Genomic DNA, 19,717 nt, shown 5'->3' on the forward strand with positions numbered 1-19,717 from the left:
GTGAGTGTGTGTGTCCGTCCCGCCCGCCCCCTCCCTCCTAAAGCTGCCGGCCACCACTGGCTTTCAGATGTGGTTTCCTTAACCATGCTGGTTTTGGCAGCTTCCGTCTGTGATGGATTTGCTCTTTTATGAATTCACACTTCTGGGTTTGTGGATCCGCATCAATTATTGTACGTTATTCTCAATTGTGCAATGGCAAACACCCTCTTATTTGTGTGATGGCTTTTATTTTAATTCGTATACATTTGTTTTCTCCAGAGATAATTTTTTTCTCTATGGAGAAACACTTTTTCTTACAGTCCCCACCTCCCTATCAATTTTGAGGGTGTTCTTAACCCATTATCGCCTTGGAAAATGTTTAATTGTGCCTTTGGTAGTACCAAGTATTTGACCGTTGCAGGGTGGTAAGGCTTTAGACAACAGGAGAGGATGTGGCATTGCAGCCAGAGCTGCTGACTTTGGAACTGGGGAAACAGATTTGAATCCAGGTGCCGGCTCAACATCTGGGCAAATCACTAATAAGGGCCTGATTTAAACTTTGGCAGATGGGTTACTCTGTCACAACGATCCCGTCGCCAAAAAATAAAAGGCAGCATATCCTATGGGATTTATATTTCTCCGGACAGGATATCCGCCACCACTGTGATGGATTAACCCCTCTGCCAAACTCTAAATCAGGCCGTCAATCTCATCATGCCCAAAAAAGTATTTATGTGACCTTGTGTAATATAACTGGTGCTCACATAAAATGTCCAAAACATTTGAGTCCTGTTGGCGCTATATAAAACTGCAAAAATAATGTTTTTTTAATACCAACATCCCAGTCCAGGAGCACCTGCACTAACTTTACTTATGTGCACATGAGAAGATGTAATTACTAGTGCATGGGAAGCTTTTGCACCTGTAAGTCAAGACATCTCAACTTGTAAATTGGACGCATGTGGAAATGGCTTTGAGAGTAGTGCCTATAGCCGGTAAACCAAGATTTGTATGTAAAATAGCCGATTTAATAGACCTGGCATTTCCCTTGTTTATTTCATCCATACCTGCAGTATGTAATGTGCGTGCGCTGCAGAAAAGGAAAGTGCTTGCAGGCGTTAAACGAGAGAGCCTTCCTATCAGAATCCTTCTGAGAGCTGAATGTCCTTCCCATCGCCTAAGCCAAACAAGTCGCTTTTGGTCCTGTATGAGCATAGCCGAGCATTCTTATGCAATAAAAGAAAATTACCTGGTGGTACCCTAACATTCATGGCGAGCCCTTACAGCGAGCACAAATGCTGGCAAGCCAGACTGTCCGATTCCAGTGCCCCATTTGTTGCTTCTTTGCAACAACTATACGATGTTCCACAACTTTCCCCCCAAAATGATGAAATTCATTACAGGTACTTTTCTAATGGGCCAGATTCGAACCTCAGCACGTTCATAGAGACTCATAGCGCATGGTACGCTAAATGAAGTAGCTGGTCTGAGTTTTTTAGACATCGTTCCCTCTGCCGTTCACTAATAGCAGTCTAGAAGGAACGTTTTTTCTAAGGCGGTAATAGATCCTTTTGTATTATCTATTTGATTATTTTTTATCCTACTTGGAACATTATTGTTGTTATTGCCAAGAGCAGTGTCTGGAAGTGCATTTTTTCCGAATTACCTTAGTCATCACATTCTTTATCTGTGGCTCCTTTGAATTGTGCTGCACTGAATCTGCAGCCCCACTTCATGCTTCACGGGTTAAGCTGCTGGAAGGCAGAAACACTGGCCGTCATCGCCTTTGAACATCTGTGTTTAGTTGCACTTGTACCTCGGCCATAGGTCACTAAGCCCCATTTCTGGAAAACCTTTTCATTGGCTCCCCCTACTGGCCTGTACCAACTTCAAAACCATCTGCATCATTCAAAAAGGCATCAGGACCAGCACCCCCACTTATCTTGAGGACAAGCCCAACATATTTGGTGGTACTTGGCACAATCCAGTCCGGACAACATCAGACTACAGACTAGAAAATGTGAAAAAGAAAAAACAAGACAATGGGCCTTTTCCACGTATGCACCCAGGATATGGAACAACAACCCAATATCCCAAAGGGCCTCAAGGCCGACCAATTTAAAAAAGCATTGAAAACCCAGCTCTTTGATGGAGCACTATATCACAAAACATTAACCATTCACAACCCCTTAACCCATCCATTCACTTGTTAACTTTGTTTGTTTTTGACCCTGTACAGTGCTCTGCAGCCTTTTGGTTAGGTTTGTACTATAGAAATATCATATACATACATACATACAATAAGCATTTATTATATCTTCTGCAGAACTCTTAATCTTGAGTCCATACAATGCTCCTTGCGTAGAGAAGAAAATTAAAGCCTGTAGTTCTGGTCTTGGCAGGCTTTGCGATGGATAGAATGTTTTCATTTTTAAATGCAAGCACATGCCACAAAAATAATAAGTATAAAACTACTGCTGCCTAGCTGTGACATTCATTGGCTTGAAATTTAAATTTTAAATTAAAAATGAAATTGAACATTGCATATCATTTTAATCTAACAGTTCTGGAGAATCATAGAAGGCAGAGGTGCCAAGATCTTGTTAGTTTTTATGTGCATCACATGAATGTATGGTTCTCCTTGAATACAAATGTACTGTTGCCTTTGAATTTCTGTATCCCAAAAATGGAGTTTAATCATGCCATAGTCTAAGCAAGAATGATTTGAAAAATCAAAACAAGGATAAAGAATGGGAATAAAAAAGTATTGGCAAAGTATTGTCCCAACGTCCCAGGCATTGAATTGTGCTTATTTTTAGGTAGACGTGCACATATGATCAGACAAAATGCTGTCATTCACAATGCAAGAGAGTCAATGGTTAGCTTTGGCTGATTCACTGTAGGCTGTCAGGCAAAAGCAAACTATGAATGACAATTGAACAGACTAATGAATGAAGATAGCTGACCTCCGAATGCCTCTATGTATGTATTTTTACCTACAAAATTTTAGGATTGTGTGAGTATGGGTAAATGATAAAGCCGACTCTAGGCACACCTAAAAAATCTGCACCGCAAAAATGCTTCAATTTGTTAAGAAAACTGGCAGCTTGTCACACATCCCTCTCGATGTCTTTTAACAGCCATTACATTGTCTGCTCCTCTGTCTATATATTTCTTTAGCAAACCCTATTCTTCTCCAAGTTTTACAGATCACGTTTCTTAATTGTTCAGAATTTAGCATTTGAATGAAATGACTGTAGTAGCTGGTGAACTTTTGTAAACCGTGGGATGTAAATGGTCATTCCAAGTTGCCCCGAATGAGCTGGAGGAGCATGTGTAGTCAACGTGTGAACATGCTATTCTCATTACTTTATACCTAGGTGTAGATGAGGTAATAATAACAAATACGTGTCTGGCACAAACCTATCTGCCCTGGAGTTTTTAGAAAGTACTATTTGCAACTAGGTAGATCTGAGTTAAGTCTTTTGAAACCACCACCAAAGGCTTAAAGGCCACTCACCTTGCCTCTAGAACAGAATTACTCCCTAACAACTCTTACAAATGAATCTCCCATTCACAACTGGCTGTTGACAACTCATTGAGGAAGGCATTGTCCCGATCTCAGCCGTGTAAGCATAGTTCCTGTGCTTGGCACATGACCTTCTTCGACATCCTCACCAAACATGAACTTTCTGGTCTTCCACACCTAAGTATTGTAAAGTCTGCCAACCAGCATTGTTGTGTTTTGTAATGTAGTACGATATGAACTTTATTCTTTTTTTTTTGTAATATGTCAAGTTAACCACTTCACTGCCAGGCCTTTTCTCCCTCAGGTGCCAGGCCTTTTTTTGGCTTATTAGGGCAGTTCGTGCTTAGGCCCTCATAACTTTTTGTCCACATCAGCTACCCACACCAATTTTTTTCTAACATGCTAGGGATTCTAGAGGTACCCAGAATTTGTCGGTTCCCCTGAAGGAGACCAAAGAATTTACCTAAATACAGCAAACATTTCGGTTTTAAAAAAAAAATGGGAAAAAAGGCTGCAGAAGAAGGCTTGTGTTTTCTTCCCTGAAAATGGCATCAACAAAGCGTTTGTGGTGCTAAAATCACCATCTTCCCAGCTTTCAGGAAAAGGCAGACTTGAATCAGAAAACCACATTTTTCAACACAATTTTGGCATTTTACTGGGAGATACCCCATTTTTACTATATTTTGTGCTTTTAGCCTCCTTCCAGTTAGTGACAGAAATGGGTATGAAACCAATGCTGGATCCTGGAAAGCGAAACATTTCTGAAATGTAGACAACATTTTGAAGTCAGTAAGGGGTCATTTGTGTAGATCCTACAAGGTTTTCCTACAGAAAATAACAGCTGAAATAAAAAATATTCAAATTGAGGTGAAAAAAAACAGCCATTTTTCCCACGTTTTACTCTGTAACTTTTTCCTGTGATGTCAGATTTATGAAAACAATATACCACTTCTAGTTGTGGGGATATATAGGGCTTGTAGGTTCATCAAGAATCCTAGGTCCACAGAGCCAATAAATGAGCTGCACCTTGCAATCGATTTTCATTGTATACCGGGTATACAGCAATTCATTTGCTGAAATATAAAGAGTGAAAAATAGGTATCAAGGAAACCTTTGCATTTCCAAGATGGCCACAAGATAAGGTCTTGAGAAGCAGTAGTTATTTGCACATCTCTGAATTCCGGGGTGCCCATACTAGCATGTGATTTACAGGACATTTCTCAAATACGTGTCTTTTTTACACTCTGTCTAACATTTGGAAGGAAAAAATGTAGAGAAAGACAAGGGGCAGTAACACTTGTTTTGCTATTCTGTGTTCCCTCAAGTCTCCTGGTAAAAGTGGTACCTCACTTGTGTGGGTAAGCCTAATGCCCACAACAGGAAACGCAACATGGATACATCACATTTTTACATTGAAAAAGGAGGTGTTTTTTTGGAAAGTGACTAGCTGTGGATTTTGAGCTTTAGCTCACCGGCACCTAGGAAAACCTACCAAACCTGTGGATTTTTGAAAAGGAGACACCTAGGGGAATCCAGGATGGGGGTGACTTGTGGGGCTCTCACCACGTTCTGTTACCCAGAATCCCTTGCAAACCTCAAAATTTGGCCCAAAAAACACTTTTTCCTCACATTTCGGTGACAGAAAGTTCTGGAATCTGAGAGGAGCCACAGATTTACTTCTAGCCAGTGTTCCCCCAAGTCGCCCCTTTAAAAATGGCACCTCACTTGTGTGGGCTGGCCTAGTGCCCACGACAGGAAATGTCCCAAAACACAACATGGACACATCACATTTTCCCAAAGAAAACGGAGCTGTTTTTTGCAAAGTGCCTAGCTGTGGATTTTGGCCTCTAGCTCAGCTGGCACCTAAGGAAACCTATACATTTTTGAAAACTAGACATCTAGGGGAATCCAAGATGGGGTGACTTGTGGGGCTCTCACAAGGTTCTGTTACACAGAATCCTTTGCAAACCTCAAAATTTGGGAAAAAAAACACCTTTTCCTCACATTTCGGTGGCAGAAAATTCTGGAATCTGAGAGGAGCCACAAATTTCTTTCCACCTAGCGTTTCCCCAATTCTCCCGATAAAAATGGTACCTCACTTGTGTTGGTAGGGCTAGTGCCCGCGAAAGAAAATGCCCCAAAACACTACCTGGACACATCAAAATTATCAAATACAAAACTACCTGTTTTTGCGGGGTGCACCTGCGTTTTTGGTCCTGGACTCAGCAGGCATATAGGGAAACCTACCAAACCCAATCATTTCTGAAAACTAGACACCCGAGGGAGTCCAGGGAGGTGTGACTTGCGCCGATTCCCTTGGTTTTTTTTACCCAGAATCCTCAGCAAAGCTCAAATTTAGGAAAAAAAATCAACTTTTTCCACATTTCTGTGTGGGATCACCGCACCGGGACAAATTCCCTACCACCCTCTGAGTTCCCCTCTGTCTCCTGATAAAAATTATACCTCACTTGTGTTGGTGGGCCAAGTGCCTGTGACAGGGAAGAGCCAAAAACATGTCAAAATTGAGGGGGAACCAAGTGGATCTAAAAGGGCAGTTTGAAAAAAAATATTGTTAGGCTGACAAGTGGGGCAGAATTTTTATCGGTAGAGATGCGACAATGCTGGGTGGTAGGAATTTTGTGGATTCCTGCAGATTCCGGAAGGTACCATAAAAAATTTTTGGGAAAAGTGTGTGATTTCCAGCAAAATTGGAGGTTTACCTGTCATTGTGGGTAAGAAAATGGTGCAGGGTGCATGTGAAGCACACCGCCCTGGATTCACCCAGCTGTTTCGTTTTCAGATGTGTCTAGGTCTTGTGGATTTTTCTACATGGCCGCGTCCCAATGTCCAAAAAGTGCAGCCCTCACCATTCCAAGAGGGACAATTTTGAGAGTTAGCCAAGCTCTCATGGCCCAAATGTAAAACCAAAACGCAAAATAATCAAATGTCCTCCTGCTTGCCTGGGGATAACATGTTTTAGTGTGCAGGGGAGAGCTGAAAGACTGTTACCCCCTTCAGTTGGGGTGGGGGCATGACCATGCCCATACTTGTTGGTAGCCACCAGCCTAAATCTTTTTTTTTTATTCCCTGGCATCTTGTAGGCTTTCTGCCCCACCCCCCAGGGACTGGATCAGGGGTAATTGCTCCATCTGCCCAGTGGGCAGAACAACTTTGTCCCCATTTATTTGGGGTGGGGGTATGGCCATACCCCCACCCTCTTTTTAAAAAAAAAATCTTCCCTGGGGTCTGGTTGGGGTTTCTGCAGATCTGCTCCCAAGGGGGGAAGAAATGGCCAAAAACAATTCCCCCCCTCTCCCCCAAGGGGACCGACCCTTGCCTAAGGGGTCCCTCCCCTTATCAGCTCCCCCTTGGGGCAGATCGGCCTAATCAATATAGGTCAATCTGCCCCCGGGGGGGCAGAAAAGGCATAATAAAAACATTGCCCCCTTGGGAGCGACCCTTGCCAAAGGGGTCTCTCCCCTTATGCCAGTTTCATTGAAAAAAAAATCCCTGATGTCTAGTGGCTTCTGCCCCCCGGGGGGGAGGAATAGGCCTAATGAAATTATTGCCCCCTGGGGAGCGACCCTTGCCTAAAGGCTCGCTCCCCTTTATATTTAAATAAAAAAATAAAAACTCCCAGGTGTCTAGGGGGCATTTCCTCTGCCCGATCGCTTTGCGATCGGGCAGCAGAAATGCTCACAATGACATCGAAAGAAAGGAAAAGCCTTTCCTTTCTCTCGATGTCTCTGCCTGCCCCCTCCTTCCGAGCGGAAGAGAAATGCTTAGGATTTCTCTTCTGCATCAGCGCAATGGGAGGTGACCTCTAATGAGGTCAGCACGCGATCACGTGCTGACGTCATCAGATGTCACTGGAGGGTGGTCGGGGTGGAAGTGGAAGCGATTCCCCTTCCATCCCTGACGGGGGGTGTTGATGGACCCGGTGCAGGATGAGCTGGTCTGGTCCCTGGCACACAGGATGTGGGGCCAAGGGTGAGACCAGTTCATCCAAACCACTGTAGGGGTTAATAGTAACAATATTATTAATAATTATATCATTATTATTATTATTATTATTATTATTATTATTATTATTATTATTATTATTATTATCATTATTATTATAATTATTAGCATTATTATTGTCATTTTTATTATTCAGTCAATAAGTCAGTCATTTGTATGGCACACTTATCACCCATGAGGTCATTTAGAGGCCACCATGGGTTGCAGATGCGACCTCTGGCTTGCCCCTTGAGGCCCCGGGTACTGTCTTTGCGACCCCTGACTTCAGATGTGGAAAAATCAGTGCCAGGAACACAGGGTGGCAGGTTGTCCTTACAGATGGCAATTGAGGCCCCACTTTCCTTGTTTTCTGTCATTCTTTTATCACATTAGTAGTGGATAATTATATATTATTCATTATCAGCGTAATAAAAATGGAGTGCAATTAGCTGGAATATGACATTCCCTGGGACCTGAGATAAGCAAAAAATGCTTTTAAATGTATGATGTGTGCATGGCTGTGGGTGAGAGTGTGTTTATGTGAGAGGTTGGGTGTATGTGTGAATGTCTGTGTATGTGTAAGCAAGTGTGTGTGAGTGAAAGTAAAGGTCAAATGGCGTGTGATGTCATTTCCGCTACCCAAGGCATTTTGATGAATTGACATCCATGGCATCCAGGTACCGGGACTACTGCCTTGGTCTCAGACGGAGCTCAGTCAAAAAACTAGGTCTTGAGCTTCTTTCTAAAGTCCTGGATGGAGGCAGATTCCCTCAGGTGGATGGAGAGGATGTTCCAGGATTTTGCTGCCAGGTAGAGAAGGACCGTCCTACGAATCTGGGGTGTGTGGGCAAGGTTGAGGGAGGCAGAGTGCTGGTGTCTGGGAGGTCTGTGAAAGTTCTCTCTGTGGTTGAGGCAGGTTGGTCTTTGGTTACGTAGGGCTTTGTAGGTGAGAGTCAGCAACTTGAATTGGCATAGTTTGTGTACAAGGAGCCAGTGCAGATTTCCGAGGTGTGAAGAAATGTTAGTCTGCCATGGAAGGTCAAGGATGAGCCTGGCTGCTGTGTTCTGGATGCTTTGGACTCTTTTAGTGAGGTGTGTGGCGATTCCAGTGCAGAGAGAGTTTCCACAATTGAGGTGGGTGGTGACAAGAGCTTGCTTGACTGTATGCCTACAGTCAGTGGGAAGCCATTTGAAAATCTTATATAGCAATCGGAGGGTATGGAAGCAGGAAGAGGATACCATGATGACTTGCTTCTTCATGTTTAATTTATTGTCAATGATGACTCCCAGGTTATGGGTGTGCTCTGTCAGTGCAAGTGATCCCTAGGTCTGGGTGCCACCAGTAGTTGTCCCCCAGAGACAAGGTGTTGTCGCACAGTAGAAATTCGGTTTTGTCGGTGGTCAGTTTGAGGCAGTTGTCCCTCATCCAGTCGGCAATGTTGGTCATGCAGAGGTGGAAGTTGGTTTGAGCCGACGTATGGTCTTTGAAAAGCAAGGTGATCAGCTGCATGTCATTGGTGTAGGAGATGATATACAATCCATAGTCTCATACGATGCTGGCCAGGGGGGTCATTTAGGTGTTGAAGAGGTTGGGAATGAGGCAGGATCCTTGGGGGACTCTATAAATGATGGATTTGGGTTGCAAGGTGAAACGCAGAAGGAGGACTCTCTGGGTTCATTCAGAGAGAAACAATGCAATCTATATCAGGGCGACACCTTGGATGCCGATTTGATAGAGTCTTTTGAGCAGGGTGTGGTGGGAGACTGTGCTGAAGGCCTTTAAGAAGATGAGGGCAGCTGAGTCTCCTTGGTCTAGAGGGTTCTGATGTTGTCTGTTGATGTAAAGAGGGTGGTTTCCATGCTATGTGTCAAGCGGAATCCAGACTGAGATGGGTCCAAGAGGTTGTTGTCTTCTCAGTGGCTTGTGAGTTGCTGGATGATGGCTTTCTCCATTACATTTGCTGGGAATGGGGAGCAGGTAGATCGACTGGTAGTTTTTAAGGTCGTTGGTGTTGGCGGAGGGTTTCTTGAGGAGTGCTTTGACTCTTGCGTGTTTCCAGGCATCTGGGAGGGTGGCTGAGTTGAGGATGCCTGTGAGCCTACTGTCAATGCCGAGGCTGAAAATGTGGTGAGGGCAAGGGTCGGTGAGTGATCCCAGGTAGATGGTTTTCATAATGTCTGTGGTGTTTAGGGTGGTAAGTATTTGTAGAGTATGTTCTTGGCCAGGGAATCTGTTTGGTTGAGGAGGTTTATGGTGTCTGCTGCAATGGGCTGGGGCATGAAGTTTTCATAGTTGGTAGAGATTTTGTCGAGGAAGTAGGTGGAGAGGGAATCGCAATGTTCCTGGGTGGGGGGGATTGTGTTCTCTTGTGCTGCTGGGTTGGCAAGCCTCTTGATGTTGTTGAAGAGTTCTTTGCTACAGTTGGTGCTGGCTTGGATGCAGGTGGCTAGGTCTTGTTTCCTGGCATTCTTTAAGAGTTTGCAATACTGATTGAATGTACTCTTGAAGGCTGTTCGGTCATTGGGGAGTTTTGAGCTGCGCCATTTCCTTTCTAGTTGTTTGTAATTGCGTTTGCCAGAGTGCAGATCTTGTGTGTACCAGCTAACTTGCTTGGAGGGTATGTTGGGCTTGGAGGTTTTGACAGGGACTAATAGGTTGGTGCAGTTGACTATGCAAGAGGTGAAGTTTTGACATCTCTGTTGATGTCTGGGTTGATGCCTGGTGTCTGTTGTGTGGTGTCCAGATGCTGGATGTTTAAGGGCCTTGGCCCATTGGTCCTCATAAAACTTGCTCCAATTACGGTGTCTGGTGGCGGGTGGTCTGGGTCATAGTGGACTATGGAGGGGTTGATCCAGATGAGCTTGGTGGCATGGCTGTACTTGATCCTTTTGCTTGAGGTGAAAATGGGGTCTAGTGTGTGACCGGCAATGTGAGTGGCATCAGTGACAATCTGTCAGAGGTCGATGAAGTCCTTGCTATCTATGAGGTTAATGGTGCTGCCATCATTTGGGTCATCCAGGTGAAAGCTAAGGTCTCTGGGGCAGATGTAGCGTTCTGTAGTGATGACTTGGGGTGGGGGGGGCGATGATTTAGGAAATGGCGTGACAGAACCTGATGCCAGGTCCGGGGGTCTATAGGAAAGAGTTCCTTTGGTGGTGGTGTTATTCTCTCTGCTGAGTCGCAAATCGAGGTGCTCCATGATTGGAGTGTCGCTGTCTACCGAGGTAGTGCAGTATATGGATTTCTTGTGTATTATGGCAATGCACCCTATGGGTTTGTTGGTGTGGATACGGTGGGTGATCTTGTGTCCGTCGGGGTGGCTGCGGCGATGTCAGATGCCAAGGAGTCGTTGAGCCAGGTCTCTGTGAGAAAAATGAGTCTGTCTGCGAGGGATGTGATAATGTCCCATATCTCTGTTGTGTGCTTGACGAGGGAGTGAACATTGAGCAGTATACAGTCCAGTTGGCAAGTGTTGGAGGTGTCCGGTTTGGCTGTTTGCACAGGAGGGTTAGTGAGGCAGTTGAACCGGTAATGTCGGCAACTGAAGACACTTGCTGTGGTCCGCGGAGAGACGCACGCAGAAGCAGTGCTTCTTGGAAGGTCGGACATTGATGGCAGTGAGTTCTGCTCTGGTGTAGCGGTGGGTGATGGAAGAGCCAGGATTCATGGCAGTGGGCGTGATCCAGGCATGGGTGGGAGCAGATGGGCTTGCCTTTAGTGGCCCTTTGGCACACCCACTGCATGCAGCCACCTAGTGGCCTCCATAAGTAGTCGTGGGAGGTGGGTAGGGCTAGCAGCGAGGTGGGAAAAGGTGGGAACTAAAGAGGCAGCAAAACAAGTGGCAACGTCAGAATCTGAAAGTGACTGGAAAGTCTAACATGACACTTAATGAGGCAGACAAACTAAGGTCAAATGAGTAGTAGCAGGGTGCTTACCAGGGGTCAAGGGGCTACTACTGTTAACAAAAATAATTTTACTAACATTACTGATTAAATAATATGTATTATTATTATTATAAATCCCATCTCTTTCATAGTTTCTATGAGCTGTAAATATCGGGGTTTACTATTAGCCAATTTAGTGGTTATAAATCTAGTAATTACATTTTTTGTGGTATATGTTCTGTTTTTTCTTATATGATGGTGTGTGACATACTAGGTCTCTAAAATCCCTCTGAGATGGGATGTGCGGTGTGTCAGACTAGAGGTGTTTAGAGTGCGGGGGTTGGTGAAGCATAATGCAGAGTTTGTGATTCAGAGCATGTTTTGATGTTGGATTGGCAAAGAGATTTTCTGGGTTATTCACACAAGTAACTCACATTTGTGAGTAGTTCCCACATGTAATTTACTCTTACACTTTTGAGTAGTTTTACTACTGCTAGCTCATGGCAAAATCATAGTGTAAAGTTACTCAAAAGTGTAAACTTACATGTCAGTGTCTTTTGAAAAAGAAGCTAGAGCCAAATTACTAGAGTAAGTTACAGCTGCAAAAAAAAAAAAAATAGTAGTGAGTCCAACATGACCAACCATAGGTCTTGCAACACCTTCCCATAGAAAATAATGGCATTAGAAACTTGAAGTGAAACCCTAAAGGAAATGACTTTAAATTAAATTAAATAGCTACAAATAAATATAACTTAATGTAAAACAATACAAATAAGGCACCTTTTTTATTTGACCTTTTTTAATTGATAAATGAATGTAGCATTATTTTAAAAACATAATTAAATTGCTTTTAATTAATTTTTCATATCACTTTTAATACTTATTAAGGCATATTTAAAATGCTCTAGGTAGTAATTTATTTTGTAATTTAAAACAGTAAAAATAATTTTTAATTAATATAATTTAATTAAAGATTAAATTAAAAATCAAGTAAACAGTGTTGTAGCTTTTTATATTTTGTTCTATATTTTTTTAAAAAATGTATACCATGCATTTACCTTAATAGTAAACTTTTTCAGTTTTCCATATAGATCTCTCCATAACCGTGGAGTCTCCCTACAATAAAATATAGGGAAAAGTAATAAAGTTTATGACACTCAAGCAAAATGTAAAAATACTTTAAGTCATATATTAATGTAAATTCATTTTATAGATTTATTTTAAATTGACAAAAAATAGAATGAAATCAAACAAATGCTGTAGTACAATAACATACTTTTGAATTAAACCTTTTCTAAATTAAATTAGTTGAAATTTAAAAATATTTTCCCACCTAAATAAAAAATATTTTTATTATGAATTAATACTTATTAAATGTATATGTAACATAATTTCATTCCATTAAAAAAAATTATGATACAGTAATTTACAAATTTAAAAAAGGTTGTTATAATATGTTATGAATAGATAATACACATTTTTAATTTTTGTTCATTTTCTTTAACATTAAAATATATTGATTTATGTTTTTAACTATTTTAACTATTTATAGAACTTAATTTAATTGAACGTACAGGCTTTAAGTTAAGTCCCTCCCTCCATTATTTTCCATGGAAGAGTGATGCACTACCAGTGGTTGGCCATATGTGGTGGTGAATGTACTCCAGCTCTGATCTGGAGTAATTTACTACTGTTTTGGCTTCTTTTTTGACTCTATAAATTTTAAAAGTGCAGCTTGTGAATAACAACATGCTTACTCTTTTGTGCGTGTCACTCCCTAAACCCCTCCCTAACCCTCACTAAACATCCTTTCACTCCTCCCTAAGCCCCTCCCATTTAGTGGTAAGTATGAGACTTTTCCCAGCCTTTCCATTCCACATTTACTAGAAAGTAGTAAGCTCACTAATGTCAGGAGTCCCTAGAAAAAATAGGAGAGGTTGAGATGTAGATTTACATTTGTAGGTTTGTAAAACACATTTTGTAGTACTATTGAAGTACTACTAAATTCCTACAAAATTTAGCTTGTGAGTAGGCCCAGTTGTCATTAATTTATGGGTGATGAATGTTAGTTAGCTGTGTGGGCTTCATGAAGAGTGTGGGGATAATTAAATCCTGGCTAAGAACTGATGCAACTATTTAAGCACTGAGATGGTGTTGACTGATTTATTTGAGTGAAGGCTCTTGATATGCTGTTTTGAATTATTTTGCAATTAGTTGACAAATTTATTTGGTAGGATGGTGTGTGGAGCTTTGCAGTACTTGAGCTTTGGCTTGACGTGATGTGGTTAGGAATGACTAGAGACATTTTAATAATTTTCTTCTGGAAAGTAAAATCTTCCATCATATTTGCAGGGTTCAAAATCTTTACCCCAGCAATTCCCTTCTCTATGTAAATCTCTGCATTCAAGCACAATCCATCCAACCCTGATTAAGGGCCTCATTATGAGTATGGCTGTCATATGAGCTGACCATCAAAAATGAGGGAGGACCCCTAAACGAATCACAATGTTCTGACATGAACATTGTATTATGGCGTTCCCGCCAGACTTACCGGCGGGAACAGTGCTGTGGTATTGGTCTTGGCTCCCTTAGGGGAGCCTAGGCCAATACCATAGCACAACAGCACCATCGGAATGCACACTGTCTGCAAAGCAGAGAGTGCGCATTCCAATAATGCTGTGCAGAGTGGCCCCTGCACTGCCCATGCCATTGGCACTGACTGGCTTTCCACCAGCCTTTCCATGGCGGGGTGACTGCTGTGGAAAGGCTGGCGGAAAGCTGAGTTGTAATCACATGGCAGCGCTAAGTTCAGCACCGCTGTGGCTGATTACAACTCAGACCACCAACAACCCATCGAGAACGATGTTACTGGTGGTGACACGGGCCCTAGGTGGGTCTGCCCACCAGGGTTGTAATGTGGCAGTCAGACCACCTGGAGTGCGGTGGTCCGATTTTCACCGCAAGTGTGGCGGTCCTCAGACTGCCACACTCATAATGAGGCCCTAAGTCTGGTCTTAAGGCAGCTCATTTGCCAGGGACCATGCTTGTTTGACCATACATACTCATTTCAGTGCCGTACCTTTCCCACTTTCTAAAATATGAAATAGTAGTCAATGGGGCAAGGCTGAGCTCTCTACTTCAATGAATCGCAATGATGTACTTGCAAGGTAAACAATATGTTTCTGGAGTGATGCTAAGGAGCAGATGTGTCAGTAATGCTTCTAGAGATGCCTATTGTGCAAAACCAAGTCATTCCACCCACCAAATGCAATTCTCTAACTATCGGAACCTGACCTTCCATCACTCAATATAAACTCCAGACTTATCTCTTTATTTCATATTTGGACCACATTTGACATCTGTGACTTTTCGCCAAACCCCAAAGCCTGGCAAAGACCAAGTACCATCACTATCATCATATATGTGTATTCCACCTAAATTTAATTAAGTGGTCCTTTTCCCATTAAGGGCCTGATTTAGATGTCAGCGGAGGGAATACTCCGTCACAAAGGTGACAGATATCCTGCTTGCCTTATTACGATCCCCACAGGATAAAATGGGATCATAATACGGTGAACAGGATATCTGTCATGTTTGTGACAGAGTATTCCCCTCCACCGACATCTAAATTGGGTCCTACACATCAGTTGTAAAGGAAAATAATATCAACAAGAGCAAGCTCCATAATAAAGAAACCCTTAAAATGGATATAAACAAATCAATGAAATGAAAGATGAGCACTTATGCTCAGCTACAATAGAGTGGACAATGGACACTGGAATTCAGCACTCCTGGGTGGGTTCTTGTGAATAATGTCACCTGGAAGAAGGGAACAAGGCTAAATCTTGGCATTACACTTCAGCTTAGAATTTATATTTTCTCTCCTTTTAGAATTTTTCACTGCTGCTCATAAGGACTATTCAACAACCAGCAACACCACTCAGACAGAGTGCCCACCTACCACGGCTCATGCCGAAGACCAAGAACCTTCATCGGAGCCTGATGCCCCGGATGCTCCACCGCAAGAAACAGCAAAGGTAAGTGGCATGAGACTAGTGAAGATGATTAACACCATGTAAGCAATCTTCTAGGAAGCTCAGCTACAATAGTTGGCCAGGCTCTTAAGCTCTCACCCACACTGTCAACTTCAAGTGCTATTGTACATGCATTGTGTCAGATGAATCATCAGGTACAAGTTACTCCATATAGTGACTCTTGCACTCCTAGTTGTTAACCCTGTTACTGCTGGGTTACATTAAAATCTCAAAATAGTTATAATTTTTCTCCAGGGGAGGCAACCGATAGACAACCAAATCTAGCCAAAATTGTCATGTTTACCGAATGACAGAGCAGTAGGTCAGATGGATGTTTGGACACATTGTGCACAATGGGGTATGCTGTTGAACACCACTGATGCTGTTGGCCTGTGATTGCCTGAACACAGATGCCTTCAGTAAAAAAGGTCCCAGTAACAGCATATCAACTAATGGTAGGTACTGGCGTGAATCTACAACATATCTTTATGAATCTAGCTTGCTGCTTTGTAGGGCAAAGTAATGCTTTGTACGATTTCTGTAAGTGCCAAAAGTAGCTACATTTGGTCTATATGACATGATTTCGATCCGAGACTAGTCAGGTGAACAAATGTACAATGAATTATGATCTAAGACTGGATCCATTCCATATTTTCATATTAGGCAAATAGGATAAAATGCACGCAGCTAATCTCATGGAAAATATTTTACAAAGTCAATGGGCACTCCTGATCTAAGAAGCAACAGACATGGTTGATTAAATGGAACAAATAACATCTTCCATACACTTGGCCTTGTTTATTCTGTATTGCATTTATAAGCAAAATTAATGAAATAGTGCTAAAGTGGTACTATCTAGCGCAATGATTGCCAGGTTTTTAAAAGAAAAAAGTCTTGCAGGGGGCAGTGATTTTCTGGAGCACTTGTGTTCTAATTAGTTCATGTCTTGAATACATATAGCACAAGAACTGCCGGCTGGAGGCATCAGATGTGGTCATATTTTTGATGCAGCATTGTCAGCATTACTGATCTGGGCAGCGGGTTTTGTTCAATAAAGCTGACATGCCCTTCAGTCCGCCTGAAGTCAAGCTTTGTTGAGTGCCCCTGTCGTGGGGTGGCACGGAAAGCAGTTGCCAAATAAACTGAGCTTGAATGATAGAAGACTTGATACGAAAGACAAGTTGGTCTCTTGTCACTGGAGACCATGTTACGTTATGTTATGCTATGTTATGTTATGTTGTGTTGTGTTGTGTTATGTTGTGTTATGTTGTGTTGTGTTATTTATTACAGTGTAATATTCACCCTAGATTCTTGGTGCTATAAACACAACAACACAACTCCATCAGCATTCAGAATGTAGAAAAATGACTAAACAAACAAGAGCTGCCATGACCTTATTAACAATTTAGGAGAAGGTCTACAGTTTTCTGGGAAAAAGCTGAAGATAGTTTAGATCAATTCAAAGGTTATTTCAGGCCTTTGCTGCCCTATCACCAAAAGTTATGGTTACAATTGTTTGGTAAATTACCAATTACAGCATGGCCTATAAAAAGCAAATCTGGACATCAAAAAGTCAGTGGAGCTGTGATAGATTGCCCGGTGAGCGATCACAAGAGTCTTAAACTAGATGCATTCTCTGACAAGCAGCCAATGGAAAGAAGCAAGAATTGGGGTGTTTTTATTGCATTTTTGATAATGATTTGATTTGAGTATTTCTTGAGAGTGCTGTTACCCCACAGGGTATCCTGGTGATGAGGCCTCAGGGAACCAATACTAACCAAATACAGACTGTCCAGTTAAAGGATCATTGAAATAGCAAATGGGAATGCTTTAAGTTGATGATAAAAGCCAGATGATCACTAATAGAAAGCAAAGAGACAGTGCATTCCAGTGTTTTGCAGCCAGAAGTGAAAACAGCCTACTTTGCATGTGATCTCGAAAAATTCACGAACAACACTAGAGCAGGAAAGATTCAATGGATTGCAACATTCTATTAAGTGTATAAATGATTATCTTGCTCTGCATTTAAGACGGGCCTACGGTGGCAAATACAGAGTGCTTTGAAGGTATTACTCTCGGAAATGGGAAGCCAATGTACGAAAACCAGATGGTCAGAAATGTAGCATCACAAGATACAGAATTTTTAATTAATGTATTTCAAGATGAAATTTGGAGCAACAAGGAAAACAGAGTTGAAGTAGTCCAATGACGGTAGTATAAGAATTTGGACTCCTTGCTATCTGGGCGTCCTCTCTGTATGCCTTGAATGGGAAATCGAAGTATTGAATTAATAGGGTTAGTGGGAGTATGTATAATGGAAGAGAGGATGATTCCAAGCTCAGCCACTTGTCTTTTTGGCGGAATGCAGAATAAAATGGAGGTAGCTGGTCAGCTTAAGAATGTGTGCTGAGAAAGGAGTTAAACCATGGTATGACTGAATTGTGAATGCCCAATTGTGATAGACGCTCATGCATGGTCGATGTTAGAGCATGTCAAAAGCAGCTCTAAGTTCAAGGTAGATAAGAAGTGATTTTCCTCTGTTGTCCAGAGAAAGATGTGGGTTGCCTGTAATGGTGAGAAGAGCGGTGTTGGCTCTCTGTAAAGGGCAAACCTGAGCTGGATCGAGAATATTGTTGTTTTTTACGAAATATGATGGTTGTTTGATGACTTTGACCTCAATCAATTTAGCAAGAAAAGAAATGTGTGAAATAGGCAGAAAATTAGTGAGAATGGGAGGTTTTGCAAAAGACTTGTTTTTTAAAAGAGGGCTGACCAAAGGCTTTTATCAGTTGGTGGGGACCATTCTGCATTTCAGTGAAACAATGATGATATTAGATAAGTCAGGCCACATGGTATATAGTATAGTCTTATAGCTCAATGCCGAGAACTACACTAGTTGTTTAAGGCCTTGAACACAAATTATAGTCTAGAGTTATAGGCTAGGGCCTAAAGCAAGGGTGAGGGCCTTTTTCAAACGATATAGCCCTCTGCAGAAGTGCCATAAGGCTAGTAGATTATGCCACCCATTGAGGTTAGAATGTTTTAAAACAAACAGGGCGAAACTCTAAAGACAAAATATTTAATGGTGGAGCCAAAGGCCAACACCAACCATTATTTGCCCTGAGCCATTTCATTGTCTTCAATGGTGCTCTAAACATTCCAGTGTTGTAATATCCTATTAAGGTGTTAGAAGGACAGGGACCCAAACGGGATCCTGATTTAATGGTCTTAGCTATTTTTTGTGACAGAAGGAGTGGAGACTGAAGACAAAAATTAAAAAGAGAGCAGAGGTTTGTTTAGGAGTAATGAAGACATGAGCAAATGACCAATTTATTGATAGAGAAGCAATCATTTTATCAATCTTTTCTCAAAAGAATGTAGAAGTGACGATCTCCCGCCTGCCATATTACAATGTTACTGCTGGCCCAGCGTCGGTGTTCCTGATGGCAGTTGACTGGCGAGAGACGCAGTCAGTAATAGAAGGTATATTTTTTAATTTGTGTTGATGCAGGTGTGTACATATTGACCAAAATGTACAGATATGCATAACACATGTGTAAAAATACTTTGTACATGGCCCAGTTTCCATTGCTGGAGACTGGGCCATATATGCCCAGTCCAGTCAATGGCAAAAAGTGCAAAAGGTGCTTACCTGGATTTTTCTGTTTTGTTTTTTGGGGTTGCTGATGTGAAGGAGGGACCCTGGCCGATGGAGTCCACGTCAGAGACTAAAGGGAAACTAAGGGAATGGTGGAGTTAGCACCCCATTACCTTCAATTCTGCCATCTCAAAGCAGACGATCTCCCTGCCACAGTCGGCTCGACAGGAAAGCACATTGTTATCCGGATGCGGTCCCCCTGTCTGTACCACCCTCTGATGGTTCCTATTCTGTAGCCACCATCCTGGTGGTTGCAAATTGCTGGGGTTGTCTGCGGGACTTCAGCGGTCTCTAGCTCAGCAAACCGCCAACGGTGTAATTCAGCTGGCAGACTGCCTCGTCAGCGTTCGGGATTTCTGACGACGCCATGATGGTGGTGACAAGACTGCCAAACTCATAATCAGGCCCTTAGGTTTGTTTAAGGTCATGTAGCCGTACATTTAAATAACAGCTGGTAAATATCGGGTGACAAAGGATAAAAGAGGAGATGAAAGTTAAAAATTCTTCCATCACATTTTTGTATACGGAAGTGCGACTTTCTACGTAGGACAGGTGTGCCCAGACATGGCTCCTGTGCACACTGTGTCACTAGAACAAACCTATACCTAATAGATGAGACCTAATAAGGGG

At 42.3% G+C, this 19,717-nt stretch overlaps 1 protein-coding gene across 2 annotated transcripts in view; it reads left to right on the plus strand.

Moving 5' to 3' along the window:
• FAM131C (family with sequence similarity 131 member C) overlaps positions 1-19,717 on the plus strand; it is a 292,326-nt gene that overhangs the window by 104,969 nt on the left and 167,640 nt on the right. For both annotated transcript variants that reach the window (XM_069240101.1, XM_069240100.1), the window contains exon 2: positions 15,287-15,432. In XM_069240101.1, the coding sequence (XP_069096202.1) occupies positions 15,287-15,432 (146 nt within the window). The remainder of the gene's footprint in view (positions 1-15,286; positions 15,433-19,717) is intronic.

This window comes from Pleurodeles waltl, chromosome 6 (genome assembly GCF_031143425.1).
Source record: "Pleurodeles waltl isolate 20211129_DDA chromosome 6, aPleWal1.hap1.20221129, whole genome shotgun sequence".
In the NCBI taxonomy this organism is placed as follows: Eukaryota; Metazoa; Chordata; class Amphibia; order Caudata; family Salamandridae; genus Pleurodeles; species Pleurodeles waltl.